Below are 17,619 nucleotides of genomic sequence, written 5' to 3' on the forward strand. Positions count from 1 at the left end.
CAGCGCGTAGAGCCGTCATGTTTTCCAATCTTGCTCGATGATTTAATAAAGCAAATGGGTGTGACAATATTTTATGTCATAACATTGTCTGACATTTTATGAGTAAAAAAAGCACTTATAGTTGTGAACTTGTCGTTCGAACAATTCTTCCAGGTGAAACTACGGTGGATGCCGCACGCACGCACGCACACACACACATTTCACCAGTATACTGGAAATTGTTGGTTTTTGGGCTTATGGTGGCCAGTTCAAAGCTTTAAACATATCACCCAAAGCAAATAATGCTGATTTTATAGGTTCTCAGATGGGGAAGCCATTTTGTGCAGTGTGTTTATATTTCGGAGCAGCCAGCGCTCCTTTGTTGATGTTCACTTGTTGTGAGACGGCCGAGTTGTTTACAGGGAGATAAAGATTTTGCTCGGGATCATCGTGAGTGTGAGCTGCTGAGTCCCAGCTTGTGTTTTGGTGTCGAGTAAAGAGGTGCTGTAGATGTTTGGGAACATTTCCACCACACCCTGCTGTATGCAGCTGATAATGTATATGTGATATAATATCGTTACTGATTCCCAGAGGAGACGTGCAAAACAAGACGTACAGAACAACTTGATAAAGTGTGCTTGCTCAAGGACACTCCAGCAGGGAAGATAGCAGCTGGTGTATGAACCTCTGGATGACTGTATCAGAACTCTGATACAGGATTTCTGACATAGTGCAAGTGTTATTTTCCCACAATAAAATCAAATGGAAAAAAAAGTGTACAGTTGTCAGTGATCGGTCCGTTGCCAGGTTACTCTTGGATGGAGTTGATTAGATCTATTAATTGAACTTAGAGTCAAATCTCACACAATGAGCCAGATCTTAAGCACTGTTTTCACTCAGTGAGTCATTAATTCAAGATTGATTGTGCTTAACGTTGCTTTCTTGATATCAGGCTGCTGGTAATTAATCTCCGCACTTCCTACAGATGTTTCACAATAAAATCATTCGTGTGACATGAAGGAGCTTCCGAATCACATTCAGTGTTTCCATGTGAAGCATCAGAATGAGCCAATTAACACAGTGAAGGAGAGCAGTTCACAAAACAGAGAGGATTTCTAGGTAAAATATGATCAAATATATACAGGTTCACTTCACCTTATTTCTTTAGAGTTGGGCTTTATAAAATATTTATAAAACACTACATATTTGATGTTGTCTGAAACAGAATGATGAAGTCCTGGACTCATTTCAGTCTTTGGTCCCAGTTCAACAACCTTTATCTGGACGGAGACAGGCATTCAATATCAGATATTAAGAAATATTAGAAAATAGGAGCTAGAAAAACTAAAAAAGGCTGAAGTACACAAAACAGCCAGCAATGCCCGACCTGTAAGTTCAAAAAGTAGCTTTCATTTGGACAAGCACAGAGACAAATGAAACTTCTCTCTGGTTGTACTCCCTGTGTCATGTTACTGCTGCTAACACCTAAAAAATAAGCCATTCTTAAATATAACAATGATGAGTTTGAAAATTTAGGACTTGCTAAGAACACTTAATAGCAATGTATTCATAATCGACCTATTCAATCATTTTGTGGCAACTCAAGAGGCACTTGAGCCTAATGTCCATCCACAATCAGCATGATATATGGAACATAACGTGTTATGCAAATAACATAATTAATTTTGGTAAGGAATATGATAATAACAAATATTCTAAAGAAAACATAAATTATTTTACATAATATGTAGGTGGCTTAATGTGAACTTTACATCTAATAATTGTGGAGTTACCCTTCACTAATATAAAGATTCTACAAATGAGAGACTCCAAAGAAAAGCTGCAACAATTTCCCGACTACACAATTACGTGACAGGGAGAAAATAATCCACTAATTTTATAATTAATTCTCTTGAGGTATATTTCAAATAAAAATGCAGAATACTCTCTTAATCTTGTATCTTAAATTACGAGGAATTTACCTTTTTTTTTAAAAATATGTATATATGGTAGAAATTTGAACAGATGTGTTTGAATCCATGGTGGGGTTTGTTTAATTTTAGCTGAATATTTAAAGGCAAACTGTTACGTTTATGCAGACATATCAAACTTTAACACTTATTTTGTTGCAACTGAATGCTCTTGAATTTACTAATAAAATATTTTTTAATATAATATTTTTTCATTATTTTTTTAACATCAGCAATAATATTGTTTTCTCAAAAATACCCTGAAATATAGTGATATTGTTTTAGGGCCATATCACCCACCTCTAGCTCACAGTGTCACTGACAGGCTTCATACTTCATATCCTGTCTCTAAAGTAAAGTGAGCAGAAGACAGACGACTGTGACCTACTGGCCTAGATGGGCGGTAAAAAACAAAGAAACTCTGATGTCTAGTTATCAAAAAGATTTTCAAGATTCATACAAACATAAAATCATCATTTTCCATAAAAATAAAGTATTAAAAAAAACATAAAATCTTCAACTTTGTTCCAAACTGTTGACTAAGACTGACATTTTTTTATTTTATTATTCTACCGCACGAGTTTCCTCCTCCGTTTAAATATCACAGCAGTCTTCTCATGTAACACGCCATTATGCACAAAACGCTCATCAAACGCAAAATGGGCTTGCATCGTTTTCCTGAAGATATGGTGATTAAATCATGTATAATGCATGGGCACCACAATGATATCCATAATGAGCAGAGAGGCATCGCTCTCCATGGAGGACGGATAATGATGGAGGACGAGTTCAACCAGTGAGGTCGCCATGGTAATAAAAGGAGTAGCTGGTGCAGCCTAGACTGTTGACCAGTTTAGAGTGGCAGGGCTAAACTGTGGGCTGGCTAACCTTTATCCCACAGACTGATAACACTGAGCAGAAAGCACAAGACTGCTCTGGAGGGAGAGGAGAGGGGGGGTAATGACGGGGGAGACAGGGAGGATGGTGTGAGGGAGATAATAACTACGATTACATGCACACAAGAAACCAGGTTACTGTGAGACGTCAGGTTAAGGCAGGAAATTTGAAAACACGTTTACATGCGCTGCGATTTCTCTCTTACCGTAAACCTGAATGTACATTTTTTTCCTCCCAAACCGCCTACTGTCTGCTGTCATATTTTTTAGTTTATTAATGATACATGCTGCTGCAGCCTGAAGAGTGGTGTCGCAGTGAGAGAGCTGGTTCTGTAGCGAGAGAGCACACGGTTTTCTTCTCGCTGTGCAAATATGCAATACTGCACAAAGCTTTTTTAAACCAAGCGACAATATAGACCTTACATTGTTCTCTTACAGTTTATGTTCATACACCTCCTGCTGTGTGTAGTGTTGGGAAATTATGCATACAGAACAAATACAAATCCTTCTTATATACCAAAGAGAGTCAAAATACCTGCAGACAAAGCTACAGCTCGACCACTTTAAGCTTCACCAGAATGTGAGGTGATCTTCTCTCACCGAAAGAAGGGAAAGACACTGCCTCCTTTTTATTTAAAAAGCATTAACTGGAAAGTTACACCTCTACGCAACTTCTCCTTTAAAAATTAAATCTATTACTCATCACACCTGCTCACAAAATTTTAGCCCTTGAAACTCCTCAGATCAGTAGTGAGTGTGATAAAATAGCTATTAGTTTTTTTTTGCACCAAAAAAGATGGCACAAGGTACAAGAGGTGTTAAATTAGATAGCAATGTCTGTGTGGATCATTTTAAGTGTATCCTAGATAATATGGTTTACTGTACAGTGCTCCTGCTTTTCACAGACATTATTTTTTTTAAAAATTGATTTATTTTCAGCATTTTCCTGTTTTTTTCTGTTGTTGTTAACTGTTTCATCCTTTTTACTGTTTTCATTGCTATTTATAACTGTTGGCAGCCATTGCTGCTAGTTATTTGTTTTTATTGTTATATTGTATTATTCCGATCGCTATCATATATCAGCACCCTTTTAGCCCACTAATGTAAATTGAGGGCATTGCCGTAAAAGAGCTTCATGCTCAGTCAATTTTCCCTGAATAAACAATGGTTTGATGATGATGATAACTTATCAAAAAGGTAAGAAATCCACTGCTTATTAATTGAAAGGCTCTAAAATGTAAGGACTTGGTAAGTCTTAAATTAGCACAGGTTGTGTATAAAGGTGAGAATTAATTACTGCCTGAAAGCTAGTGAGAGGAATATGAATGCTGAAGAGACAAAAGGTCAGAACAAATGTACAAAAAAAACATTCAATTTTAGTTGAAAGGGTGAATTTAGTGAGGAAATGAAAATGTGCAGCAGCTGCAATGCAGTGTGTAATCACACACTGGAGCAGAATGATGCTGCCATTGTTTGGCTCTGTGTAAAAATGCAGGGGCGGTATAAAGGGGGGACTTTGTTGCGGCCCCAAAGTGCAATCTCTGTATAAAAGTGGCTACAGTGTCTGAATTTGACGAGCTGGGTGTAAGAATATGTTGCATAATGTGCGCTGTTATTCCAATATTGAAACAATTAATGCGTGGATTACATGCGTCTTGCGCTTCTCTTTGTCGACTCACATAAACTGACTTCCTTTTTTATTTGTCGTTTTTTAGTTTCATGCCAAATTGTTTGATATGCATGTGATTAGAAAATTGATGTCTGTACACAATTTTACAAAAGACCTGCAGTTCAGCTGCAACTTACTCAGACTTGTTTATTCCAATTTTAGATGCACCAAAGGATGCACCAAACAAGTCATAATCTTCCCTTTCACTGCACATGCGCTCTTGTAAAAGCCCTGTCAGAATCTTGGTTAAGCACATACATGGCCGACAAATCAGCTTTCTCCAGCAAAAAAAAAAAGAGAGAGAGAGAAACCAAGAGAGCAAGCAAGCAAGTGGGGGAAGGGAGTTAGAAAAAAATGAGAGGGAGAGAAATTGGAGGCAAGGCAACAGGAGAGGCTACAACAATGAGGGAGAGAGAGAGACAGGGAGAGAGAGAGGGACTGAGCCATAATCAGAAGATCAGAGAGAAGTAAACAAGCAGAGAAGAGGCGAGAGTGTGTGAAAGCGTGTGATCAGAGAGTGAGGAGACGACAGCAGTTTTAAAGCAAGAGAGGAAAGTCTCCCCGTCTGCCCACGAGGGGGAATTACAATTAATCAAGTGGTTTCATTGCTGCCCTCCATTATTATAAGGATAAAGAGGGTCATTTCTGAAACAAATTCAGATTTTCGGCTTTGTGAAACACCATCATCCTCTGGGCTTTTTCCTCCTCTCGCTCATCTCTGCTTCTCTGAGAACAATATGATCAGCATGCATTATTTATTGGGAAAGTACGGCTGTGTTTTGAAAGTACTGTATGTGCAGACTTGTGTGTGTGTGTGCGCGTGAACGTGTGATTCAGATTCAAATGAGGGGAGGGGTGTGCTCTGCGGGCACAGGTGTACGCCTGTATGATTTCATCACTTTGCATGCAAATTTTAACCGAGGATGGCCGCGGAGACGGAGTGAGGGTGGAAGAAAGAGTGAGGGGGAGAGAGGGAGAAAGAGGAGGCCGAGAGGGATGGAGCATGTGCAGGAAAGGGATAGAGTGAGAAAGGTTGAGGGAAGGAGGAGAAAGATGGTGTGATGACAGAGCTGCAGGCGCTGTGTTTGTACATGCATCTGCAGGCAAATTAATCACGAGATGGTCTCTTACTCCATTAAAATGCTAATGTAGGAAAATCTAGACATTTCCATATATTTGCAATATATCCCAGAGCCCAAAGAGTATTATTATGCTAAATGCAGGCTGGCTGCTGCTGGATGCACACATAATATAACGACAAATCTGACCAAGATAAAGATTAAAAGTCTCTTAACTAGTGAATCAAAAGGCAGACTGGATATAAGAGATGGTGCTTAAACGCTGCGCCTTCATTAAATTAGACATGAGAAGATTCTGGATTATTAAAGGCCTTCAAAATCTATTTTCCTAACCTGTTTTGAACTCTATTATTATTTCATTTATTAGTTATTATTATTAAGCTATTTATCATTGATGCTATTTTTTATTATTTGCATTTTACAAGAAAGATTTGTGTATTTGTGTTTTTGTCTGTGTTTCTCTTCGAGTGGGAGGGCCACAAATAGGTAATTTTACATATGTCCCTGCATCAATCAAGATTTTGCAATATTTAATTACAAAATCTGTTAACAGTTGTTGGGTTGTTTGTTTATGATGCCACTGTCAATGAAATCTGATCAAACCACAACCAGTTCTGATGAGACAGGTACATTTTGGACTGTTAAAGGTATGGTATAGAAGATTTATTTAAAAACCAATGTAAAGACATAAGTAATCCTTATTTAGCACACAGAGTCGAGAAAATGTGAATACTCTGTTAGCTGTTAGCAGCCAGTGGCTGGCACCAACAGCTACTACAATGATGCGTTCAAGCTCTCTTCACGAAAAATGAGTATGAGTACAAAAGTAAATTATGATGTGTTCAATGTAATCTTAAGTTAAAAGTTAATTTTTGTTCTCACAGCAACATAAAATAGATATTATGGAGGGAATTATGATGTATATATATTTCTTTTAATGTGAAAGATGGTTATATTAAAATTTTTTTCATACATTTATAAGATTTAATTTGTGCTCATTCAAATGCTAAATTACTTTTTTTATGAGGATTTCTTTGCTTCGGTGGCACAAAGGGGGGGATTATTAACAAAACAAAGACAACAATAACAAAGTAAAAAAATTTGCATCTGCCCATTATAGCTGCATCCCTACTTTAAACTCTTGATATAAGATAAGATGTTTTACTTCTTAACTTTGACTTCAATCGTTGCATTTCTAATCATCAACATTTTGTTTTTCTGGTGCCTTATGTTCTTCTTACTGCTTTTTTATGACAACATAGTCATTTTGTATATAAAAATACACTATTAGTATATAAATATTACAAAGAATATTTAAAATATTAATTTTAGACTTACTTACATACTAAAGATCTTCTTTTATTGTGGACTCAACTATGTTTCACTACGTGGAAACAGAGCTGAGTTTTGTTCAAGAATAGAGGACGTGATGGTTTTATGCAGCAGTGCTGCAGAGTGTCCGCTCTGCTACTGTACTTTCTTAAACATCCTTAATGTCTCGGCTCACTTAATGCGGTATCCTAGGAGACGTGTGACTTTGTGTAGATAAATGCAGCACTGTCAACACATGTTGTTGATGGTCTACCTGCAGTGATTCATTTATATTCAATGGCTCCACGCTGATGTAAAAATTGGTCTCACAGTGAGAAATATATACATACAATGAAAATATAATGTCAATTCATGACGTCAAAACAGATACCAGTATGACAGTCTACATATAAAAACAAATATACAAGTAAGGGCCATTATTCATTTATAATGCATACTGACATGGCATCCAGCGGCTGAATGTCACTGTCAAAATTACTGTCAGATTCACAGAAGAAGAAAACTATGATTCATCATTGTATGTTGGTTTCAAACTTGTGACTGAATGCAAGCTCTCTTATGATAATAATAAAATATCTTTACTGGGTTTTAAATATAGATGAATGCAAGCTCTCTTGCCTATTAAAAGAGATAAACACCTGAACAAATACTACAGTTATCAGGTCAGTATCTTAGACTAAAGCCCCAAAGACTGTTTCTGTTATTTTAGGCAGTTCTTATCACACTGATGAATTTTTAAAGCTACAGTATCAAACTTTTATGAAAATAAATTTGTGTCATATTTTCTGAAACTGCCACTATATTCTGAAAGACCCCCCTCATCTTACTAATGCTGCTTATGGCATTTGCTAGAATCAGACTACGTTGTGGGAGCAACAACCAATTATTTGTGGCGGCCACCACTATCTAAATATCTGCCACCACCCTCTCAGAGCACAGCGTGTACTCTGGGCACAGATGGAGCAGCAGAACATTAGGTGGAGTGAAAATGAAACTTAACTGCTCATTGTCTAAAAGTTTGCTTCCACTCCCATCTGCAGCAGCTGCTCCTCTCATCATTTGATCTGATCAGCTCTGACTGGACTGACAGATCAAATATCCACACCGCTACTCAAAGTACTCAAAAAAATGTCTGAATTTAGGGTCATAAAGACACATGGTTTTTGCTTAATATCTGTGTTCTTCTGTTCTGTGTGTTACCTACTGCAGCTTTAGGTGTCCATTGTTCTGATAAGTTTGGATTTAATTAGTTATTTGATGCTATGAAAAGGGGATGTAACTGTGTGCCAATCAGTGTGTTTGTAAATGACTCGCGTGGGTGTATGGGCAGGGACTTGTTAGCAGGGATCCACTTCCTAATCACTAATGCATAGACTCTGGCCCACCAGCGCAAAATTGCAGCGGCTGTATCCGCCATATTTTGGCTTCATTTTTGTGCAGTGGGAGGAAACATCTTTAGATACAATCTATGATAAGCAGCAGTAAAGGTAAATTCTTCAGCTTTTATTTATAAATATTTTCACTTACATGTCTTTAGAACCAACTGTGGCGTCTGTCTACTCTGAACTCTCGTGGGAAATCTGCATGTTATATTTCTGCACTATCATATCGCTGCCCTGTCAACACATTAGCAGGCAGCCCAACACCAGCACTGTCAGGGAGCCTCTCCACCACAACAGAGATACAAATGTCAATGTTTTCTGTCACTGCTGCCATGATTACTATGGGAATAATGCGCCGATATAAACATCTACAATTTGGCAAATATTTTTTCGGCAGTGTCAAATTCATTAGATAGTTTGACAGTGAAGATATAGAGAGGAAACATATTGAGAGAGCTGAATTACGTACACTAAAAAACCCTGCTTAGTTGCAGTTACTGTATCTGAATGTGTCTTCATCAACAGGCCAAAAGGATGCTCCACAACCTTCTATTTTGTTGCCTTTCTAGACAGAATTTGGCATAGTATAAAGCCATGCAAATCCTGGCATCATAGAGCTACAAATAACAAACATGCAATGCCTTTTTTACCATCAAACTGTAAATATAAAACGGTGCTACTGTGCCAAAAATTAATTATTACTCACTAGGAAATTCTTACACTCCATTAAGCGCTTAAACTGATTTGTTTTACCCTGCATTGTGATGATATATAGTGATGATGGAGCACAAATATATATTTATAAAAATATCCACCTACCATTGTTGCAAAACCTAAGCAAAATGGTTTGATTTCTTTCAAAAACATGGGAAAAAAGGAGAAACTTAAGAAATGCCCCAAAAAGTAGCAGGATAGTAGTAAAAAAAAGTAAAAATAAATAAATAACTAAAAGTAAAAAACAAACATGAATACGACCTGAAAAAACTGCTAAAAATCAAATTAAATGACATTTATGTATTTTTTTCCTCTACCATATTTTTATCCATCAAATTATAAATATAGTTTTCATTACATTTACCCTCTTTTATCAAAGCATTAAACTAAAGTAAGTAACATATATGTATTTTTTCTGTATACTAATTTTAAATCTACAATTTTTTTCTCTTCAATTTCCCTTTTTTTTCAACAAAAATTTTCGTGTAATTTTCTTGTCACCTTTAACTTATTTCTTGCAATCCGTGGGACATTTCTTGCCAAGTTGCCCATTGCCTTTTCCACCATTTTTGCTGAAGAAATCAAACAAAATTGTTAAGGTTTCAAAGGTTTAAATGCTTGTGAAAGGCATCTGAATGCAGCACATGAAAACTGATGTCAGTCTAGATTTCAAAGGGTTGAATCCAACTCTCAGACAAAAATCACTCACATGTTTCCTCACCTAGACTCGTTGGCTTGATGAGCTCGTCCAGCATGTCGTAGAAGGGCAGCCTCTGGAGCTTGACATCTGGGTGAACGGGGTGCAGCGTGGCCGAGCTGGACAGGTGGTGCGTCAGCCCGGTTAACTCGTGCTTCCCGGGGCCGAGCAGTGAGAGGGGCAGTAAGGCAGCAGGCGATGGGGCTCCACCGTGACCAGCGTGACCCTCGTACGCCAGCTGTGTCAGGCCAGCGGGCAGCGCGGCGCCCCCTCCTCCGACCACTCCGGCTGAGGCCGGGTGATGCGGCCCGGGCATGGCCAGCTCTGAGTGGGAAACCATTTTGGCAGGAAAGCGTCGTCGGTAGAGCTCTTTGATCTTCATGTGCACGGCGGGGCTGCAGCCGGCCTTCAGCAGATGCAGCGCCTTGGTCAGCAGCTCATGCTTGCGTCCGTGCTTGTTGCGCCCTGCGTAGCCCAGCAGCACCTGCAGCTCTGACACCCGCAGGCTCATCACCATTTGCTGTGGAGAGAAAGAGGATAAGGAAATTAACTTTTAAGATGCCATTAATGACAGATACCAAATTGATCTGCCCAGTTGCAAGACTAAAATGTTGGCTTTGAATCAATGTCTCTGCAGCAGCTCAGTATATAATCTGACAATTTGAGGTAAAGGGAATAATGGATGGCAAGACACCAAGGTAAGATGCCTGCCATGCTGCAGAGTAATGTTCAAGACCAACAAAACTAGTGTGTTTAAGCGACCCATTGCTGTTTTTTTTAACCACTCAAAATACTTGATTTTTTACAAGACATCACTTTGTTTCCTGGTTCTTATTTTCTATTTTTTTTAAAGGGGAGGATTATAAAAAAATTTTTTTTAAAAATCCAAAATTAGGGGTAAAAAATCCAGAAATATTTTTAAAATAATAATAATTTAATATTTAAAGTTTTGTTACAGAAAAAACATATAAGGAATATATAAAATACATACAGATTTCCAGCACAATTTAAGGTCTTTTTGTTAATTTTTTCTTTATTTTTTTTGTTATGTTCAGGTAATTTTCTTATAACATTGTAAGTTTTTTTTTTTTTGTTTTGTTTTTTTTACTAATTTTTGGGCCATGTCTTGTTAAGTTGCTCATTGCCTTCTCCCCGCATTTTTGAAAGAAAAAAACCCAAACGATTTGGATCAGGTTTCAAAACGTTAACTACAGCGTTGTTGAAATATTAAGTTTCAACTTATGCGCGACATAATAATGTACAAATGAAACACATCTGTGGTAAACAGATGGCAGTTGGGTAGCAAGAATCAGTCAGTCATTGATGTGTGGAGACCCCCAGCAGAAGCAGAACACAAAGGTGGGTCCACTTTGTAGGTTGATCACACATACAGAACATAAAGCTGGGACTGCGATAGGCTGCTATTTATTGTGAATGGGACCTGGCACTGCAGCCTGGCTACAGCAGAACTACATTAATTTAAAAAGGTGCCCAGCAGCTCTACAAGTTGAGAAAGCTTCGACTTTATGCAAATATCCTCTGATGCAAAGCCAGTGACAACCAGGAGAGAGCAAATTACTCTTCTTTTGATTCCTACACAAACAAAAACACAGAGTTGTTGACTGCTCCACTCCACACGCAGTTCCAGTTGAGAACCATCTCCAAATTGAAACTGGAGTGGAATCATATGCCTCTGAGCTTATCAAGTCCTTTTCTCGCTGACGGCATGTCTTTCTGATAGTTGCACACTGCCAAACAGTGAAGTCAAACTATGCTGTTGGACAATTGCAACAATAAGGTCCAAAGCGTGGCTTCATTTATCAAGAAAGATGACATCAGTGCTGCTTGCAATGTCTGTGAAAATATCATTTCCAGTAAGGGTGGAAACGCCAGCAATATGCAGAAACAACTTTTTACACAACATGAGCTTAAATTCCAGGACTGCCATGTATTTGACACTTTACACACAACTACCATTGCGTCCCAACTGAGCAGCACATTTGTTACAGAGGGTAAATATCCTAAGTTATAAGGTTCCAACACATTTTTATGGACAAAATTTTAAAACTTTCCATGACGTTTCAAGGATAATAAAAAAAATCTTGCCACCTTTCTCTGTGTTTAAAAAAAAATACAAAATCTAATTCTAAATCTATTTAAACATAACTGCTGCTCGCTAGCGTACATGAAGGAGAGAAGAAGAAATACTGATGAAAAACAAAATGTTGTCACACATCTCACACATTAAACCTACATTGGCAGCTACAAAAATAATAATTTGCTGTCATGTTATATTAAACGCAAGCTTGTCCACAGAGGACTACTTAAAGATTACATTACACAAAAGACAATTCTTTGACTTTTCCAAAACTTTAAATGATTTTTTTTACTAATCCCATGACTTGTACAGGCCTGAAAAATGTGACTGTGAAATCCCATGACTTTTCCAGGTTTCCCTTGACTGTGGGAAACCTGCTAATAACATTAACACCACACAAGCAGGCTTTGCATTTTTTCTCTGACTAAGAAAACTGAAAAACAGTGGAGCTTTGGCACACCTGAGTCACCTGCATGCCTTTTTGACTCTGTATCAGACCCAGAGATAATAAAGCACTTGACATTGAAAGTGTAAGGGCCTACTTTTTTCCACACAGAAATCACAGGAAATCAGTAAAGAATCAGAACAATGATTAAAATCGATGAAGTTACCAGTATCAATTATATCTTGCCAATTCCCATCCTAAAAGGTGGAATGGAAGACCATTTCAGCACAGATACAAGAAAATGCCGATTAGCCTTGTCCACTCAGGCGTCAGTTTCGCAATTCAAGCGTTCCAACAACACAGCGTAGTTAGTACAGCAGGTATGTCAGAAAACAGCTGCCCAGTCGCAGCAGAGTATGCAAATGTACGTGCTCAGTGCAACACACCCTCAGAGCTGCAGATTTACGAGAGGCCAGAGACTGCCTGCTACTTTGTGTGAGTGCAGCGTTACTCTCAGTTTGCCTTGGAACGCTCTGTGATTCCCCGGGGAAAAGCTTAAGAAGTTACAGCGGGAGAAGAACTTTGGCAGCTCTGTTAGCCCTCCTGCCACAGCCAGCACCACCAGGTACGAAAATAAATGGGTAGATTAATTTTTGTATGCAAAACTGGATGATTTGCAATCAATTTTCTGTGTCTTTATCAGGCTTGATCCTGGTGTGTTGCCTCAAAGCAATGCCAAAGTCTGCGCTGAGTCTCTCCCTACACTAGACTTGTTAGCTCGGCACAGCTGGCAGTTTGCCTCACAGATGTTTTTAAAAAAAAACCTACACACACACAGTTAAGTTTTCCTTCTGGCAGAAAAGCATTTCACTACCCTGAAGTGCGTAAAAGTCTCAGTATTAGAACAGCTTAATGTCCTAACGGGTGCATGAGAACCTGTCAGCTGGATCAGCACCTGTCCAAATACGACAAACATCACCAACACTGGGAAGCAGCGCACTCGATGCAGTAAGTTTTCATCTGTGTTGGAGTGAGAAAAAAACTACAAAGGATTTTGCCCAGCTCATCGTGAAGCCCTACCTCCCAGGGGGTCGTGCGATGGAGAAACTGCAGCAAGAGCATGAAAAAAAGTGTTGCCTGCACTGAGACCAGGTTGGCCCAAAACTACAGCAAACACAAGCAGCTCTTCATCGACCTAAAGCAATAGTACAAATGCAGACAAACTTAGGTCAAACTCAACAAGGAAAAGTAATTTGGACCCTCAGTAACTGTAACTCAGCAATTTCTGCAGCTGTTTAAGTGTAAAAACTGATTAACAAATGAAGCTGCTACACCAAATGCTGAATTTTTATGCTGAAATTCCATTATTCAGCCCAGGTGATCAAGAAGACAAATACTGAAACAGGCCAATTTAGATTTAGATTGACAGAGAAACTACTGCATGAATAGTTACTAAATGTGCAGGAATCTCTACTGAAGGGTGCTCATGAGCAAGGCACTTGTGATTATTTACTCCAGATGACGGAGGACACTGGGCAGATACGCATTTAAGTGCTTGAATCTGAAGCAAGACAGTTGTGGTGAAGGAATTTCTCCTGTAGGGATTAATGGTGGCTCAACAGCGCAATGTGCGGTTTTACTGCCTTTTTTCTGTTGTTTTTGCAAATTATTTTATTTATCCTAATTCTAGTGCTTTATAAATGCAATTTATTGTTAGGCTATTAGGTGTATTGTTGCTTTTTAAATGGCAAATATGACACAGTTAACTGTCCCGTCCCTCCTCAACTGTGAATAAACGTCTGAGTAAACTGACGGTGGTGAGTGGCTGCAGTGTTTTACCCAAAGGTAAATATTTTTCAAATCTCCAGAAAAAAAAGGTAAATGTGCAGCATTCAGCGCAAAATATACAGAACAGCTTTAACCTGTAATGACCACTTGAGGCTGGCTCCAACACAGAGTCCATCCCATAGACCTCCATGTTAAAAACTTTACAGCAGAAATAAACATGTTTACAGCCTGGTACAAAAATCAGTTTGGTCTCTCTAGCTAATTTTCCCTGTTCATGACAAATCTATTGTTTTTTTTTTTTTATATTTCATTATTGCTTACAGTTACGCATCAGTAAGGGCTGGGCCACTTTGAGTGACAGACTGGATGCTGTTGATGACAGATCCATCCCTCGCTCCTCCTCAGCGCCAGCCTCCCAAATTTGGTCACCTCTGGCTTAAAAAAAAGCCAAGATGGCAAAAGAAATGCCAAACAGGAGGCTTCAAAATGCAGTCCACAAACTAGTGGCTTACGTCACAGTAGCTACGTGCATTATTTTTACAGTCTATGCACCTGTCGCCTCTTTGCTGCTGATATTTGCAGCAGAGTGTAACTGCACAGCGCTAACATGACAAAAAAGGAAAAAAAGTAAACATGGCAATAGTGGCAGGCGAAGTAATTCGCCTGATGAGGAATTTTGTTTTGTTTAAGACAATGGTTTTCTCAGACTAAACTATAGTTTAATTATTGTTCATGGCAAAGCACGACTTCCTTGAATCAAAATGGTGAGTTTTTTTTTAAAATTTATCTGAAGACAGCAACCTTAAGTGCATTAAATGAGCTATAAACAAGGACACACACTGAATATGCACGGTGGAGTCAGCGCTCGCTTTCTTGTTCTGAACACACACACACACACACACACACACACACACCCACACACACACACCCACACCCACACACACACACACACACACACACAGGGGGTAGACTTTGAGAATGTCTTGGACAAACATCCTCCCTTCATCTCCTTTAATGACAGAGCAGGGCTAGAAAACGCAAACACACGCCCCTTAAATGACAAAGCATGCAGGGCTGTTAGTGCCCAGTGTGTCAGTTTCCGGCTAATCAATTATATACACACAGTTATAATTGTTGTGTACAGAATATGTGTGTTGTGGTGTCCACACAAAGGATTAAACCTTTAAGCCTTCAGGATTTTCTTGTTGTTTTTTATAATGAGGCCCGTTCCTCTTGGGTTACACGGGAGTCTTGCATTTAATTGACATTTAAAATGACATATATAGCTGCTGTGGGCTATTTTCTGTGACCTAAACATAGCAGCAACTGAGACTTTGAAAAGCAAAAACAAGAGGATGCACCAATAGCAGTTTTTCATAGCTGTGACAGATTTCATGTAAATTACTATCTTTATATTTAACTTTGACCCCACACAGTTTTATGTCTTTTAATAACTGCTTGTTTATATCCATAGGAGCACATTTAAACTAACTCATAATAATCTGAAAATGCATGTCAAATTTAGCACATATTATTTTGGAAAGAAATACCCCTTACCTCACTTAGCTTTTGTTTTCCTTCCACGAAACGCTCGCACATGATTTTTCTTTTATCAGGAATATGTTAGTTAATTAACCAAGAGGACAGAACTGCAGCTTACTGTAAGGTGTCCTACTTTGCTATGATCTAAATGCAACCAAAAGATCTTACAGTATCAAAAATAATTTCATTTTTACATTAGGAGGCTGAGGTGTGAATAAATTCTCTCACTCTGGTCCAACCACAGACCTGCACTGCATTACTAAAACTGACATATGAACAGCAGTTTTGAAAGGAACTGAAACCCCAACAGCGTTGCAGTTTGCTGTAAAAGTTGTTCCACTTTTGCAAATCTTTTAGTGTCTGCAAAAGCAGCAAACCAATATGTGCTTCAAGTAACATCAACAACATAGTGAAATTTAAAAAAAAAAAAATTCTTTAAATAGTGAGAAAATACACAGCAAACTCAACACTTAATCAGCCCAAAGTTTTAATCTTCAGACAATTAAAACTGCATGTTTTGGAATGTGGCTCTGTGATAATGAGAGATAAAAAAGGAAGTCTTTCAGTTGTTTTTCACTGCAAGAACTTAATATAGGCTGGCAAAAATGAACTATTTTTTAAAAATAATTCTTTTTAGTGTCTGATATCTATCAGGTCAGCCTCTTGAATGTCCGAGTGCTCATGCAGTCGCGACTTTTTCCACTCGCCTACTCGTTATCTGCTCAAGCTGCTCGCTACAGTGCGTGAACGAGAGGCCATTGAATCAGACTCGAGTCAAGACCTCCACCACATGATAGTGCATTCATGTGCTCCTCGGAAAGTCATTCTTCAGGCTCTGGTCCATTCATGAGCTTCAAGATTTAATATAAAAACAACATGGATTGGGCGCCTGGTGGCTCAGTGGATGGAGCGGCGCCCCTTATACAGAGGTTGTATCCTCGCTTCAGCGGCTGTGGGTTCGATTCCAGCCTGGACCCTTTGCTGCATGTCGTCCCCCTCTCTCTCTCCCCCTTTCACACTTAAACTGTCCTCTCCATTAAAGGCAAAAAAAGCCCAAAAAAAGCTTGCCCCTCAAAGAACAAGACAGATTGTTGGTCAGTAAAATTGTTGTAACATTATGTTGAGCTTACAGGGCCAGTGTGATGCTGAGTGAGGGCATTAAAATGAATATTTTATCTGCATTAATGATAACTTGCACATGTTGACTGATAAAGCATTGAAGAGAAGTTTTGTAGGATGGGCAGCACTACCTGTCAAAAGGGCACGAAGTATAATGGAGTATAGTTTTATAAAATTGAAAAAAGGCACTGGTATCAATAGAAAATGTATTTGGCATGTTTGAAATAAAGTTACACCCATCCATCCAATCATATTTTGCAAAAATTAAACGTAAAGGTTCAGTACATTTACATGTGTTAATTAGAAGGAATCGATAACGTGAAAAGAATCACTCCACAGATCGCTGAAACTCAACAAAATGTAACATGTAGCCTTACTAATTTGCCACTAATTCTGCTGTTCTCCACCTACTTAGGGGATGAGTTCCCAAAATGTTGGCACTACTCAGGAGAAACACTAAATGTAAGTTCCAGGTACTTTGGTCAAACAGATGTGACAATTTGACATCCCAACAGGGACAACTACAAGTCAACACAATGTCTAACATCTGGCAGAAATGTGGTTGCGAGTGGAGCTGAAGAAAACCACTAAAAACATTCCTTTTGTGTTATGTGATGGTAAGCTGGATATCTTTAGGTTTGTGGACATTTGTTGGGCAAAACAAGCAATGTGATGATGTCATATGTTAAACTGTGACAGGCATTTGATTGACATTTGATAGAGCAAAAGACAAATTAAGAATGACATAGTCAGATCAATCCATAATGTCATTGATAGTTGCTTTCCTTAATACAACACACAGGCATTAATGCAAAAGATAAAATAATAATAATAATATAAAAATAAAGCACAGAATAACTGTGAGATGGTTCGACATGCTGGACTCTGTGTGGGCCACCGACTGACCAGCTTTTCTTGTCCTCAGCAGTGCAGCACATAAATCTGTGCCTCATTTTCACATGAATGAGC

General features: G+C 38.6%; 1 protein-coding gene across 2 annotated transcripts in view; it reads right to left on the reverse strand.

Moving 5' to 3' along the window:
• Window positions 1-17,619, reverse strand: part of LOC121946893 (E3 SUMO-protein ligase PIAS1-like) — a 74,443-nt gene that overhangs the window by 25,019 nt on the left and 31,805 nt on the right. Inside the window, exons 1-2 of one of the 2 annotated variants that reach the window (XM_042491721.2) lie at window positions 15,547-15,915; window positions 9,743-10,238 (exon numbers count right to left, since the gene is read on the reverse strand). In XM_042491721.2, coding sequence (XP_042347655.2) covers window positions 9,743-10,238; window positions 15,547-15,588 — 538 coding nt within the window. In that variant the 5' untranslated portion in view covers window positions 15,589-15,915. Of the gene's footprint in view, window positions 1-9,742; window positions 10,239-15,546; window positions 15,916-17,619 lie in introns of those variants that run through there. The other variant, XM_088075304.1, reaches the window with a different exon arrangement.

This window comes from Plectropomus leopardus, chromosome 1 (assembly GCF_026936395.1).
Source record: "Plectropomus leopardus strain MGB_pleo_1.0 chromosome 1, ASM2693639v1, whole genome shotgun sequence".
Taxonomy (NCBI): Eukaryota; Metazoa; Chordata; class Actinopteri; order Perciformes; family Serranidae; genus Plectropomus; species Plectropomus leopardus.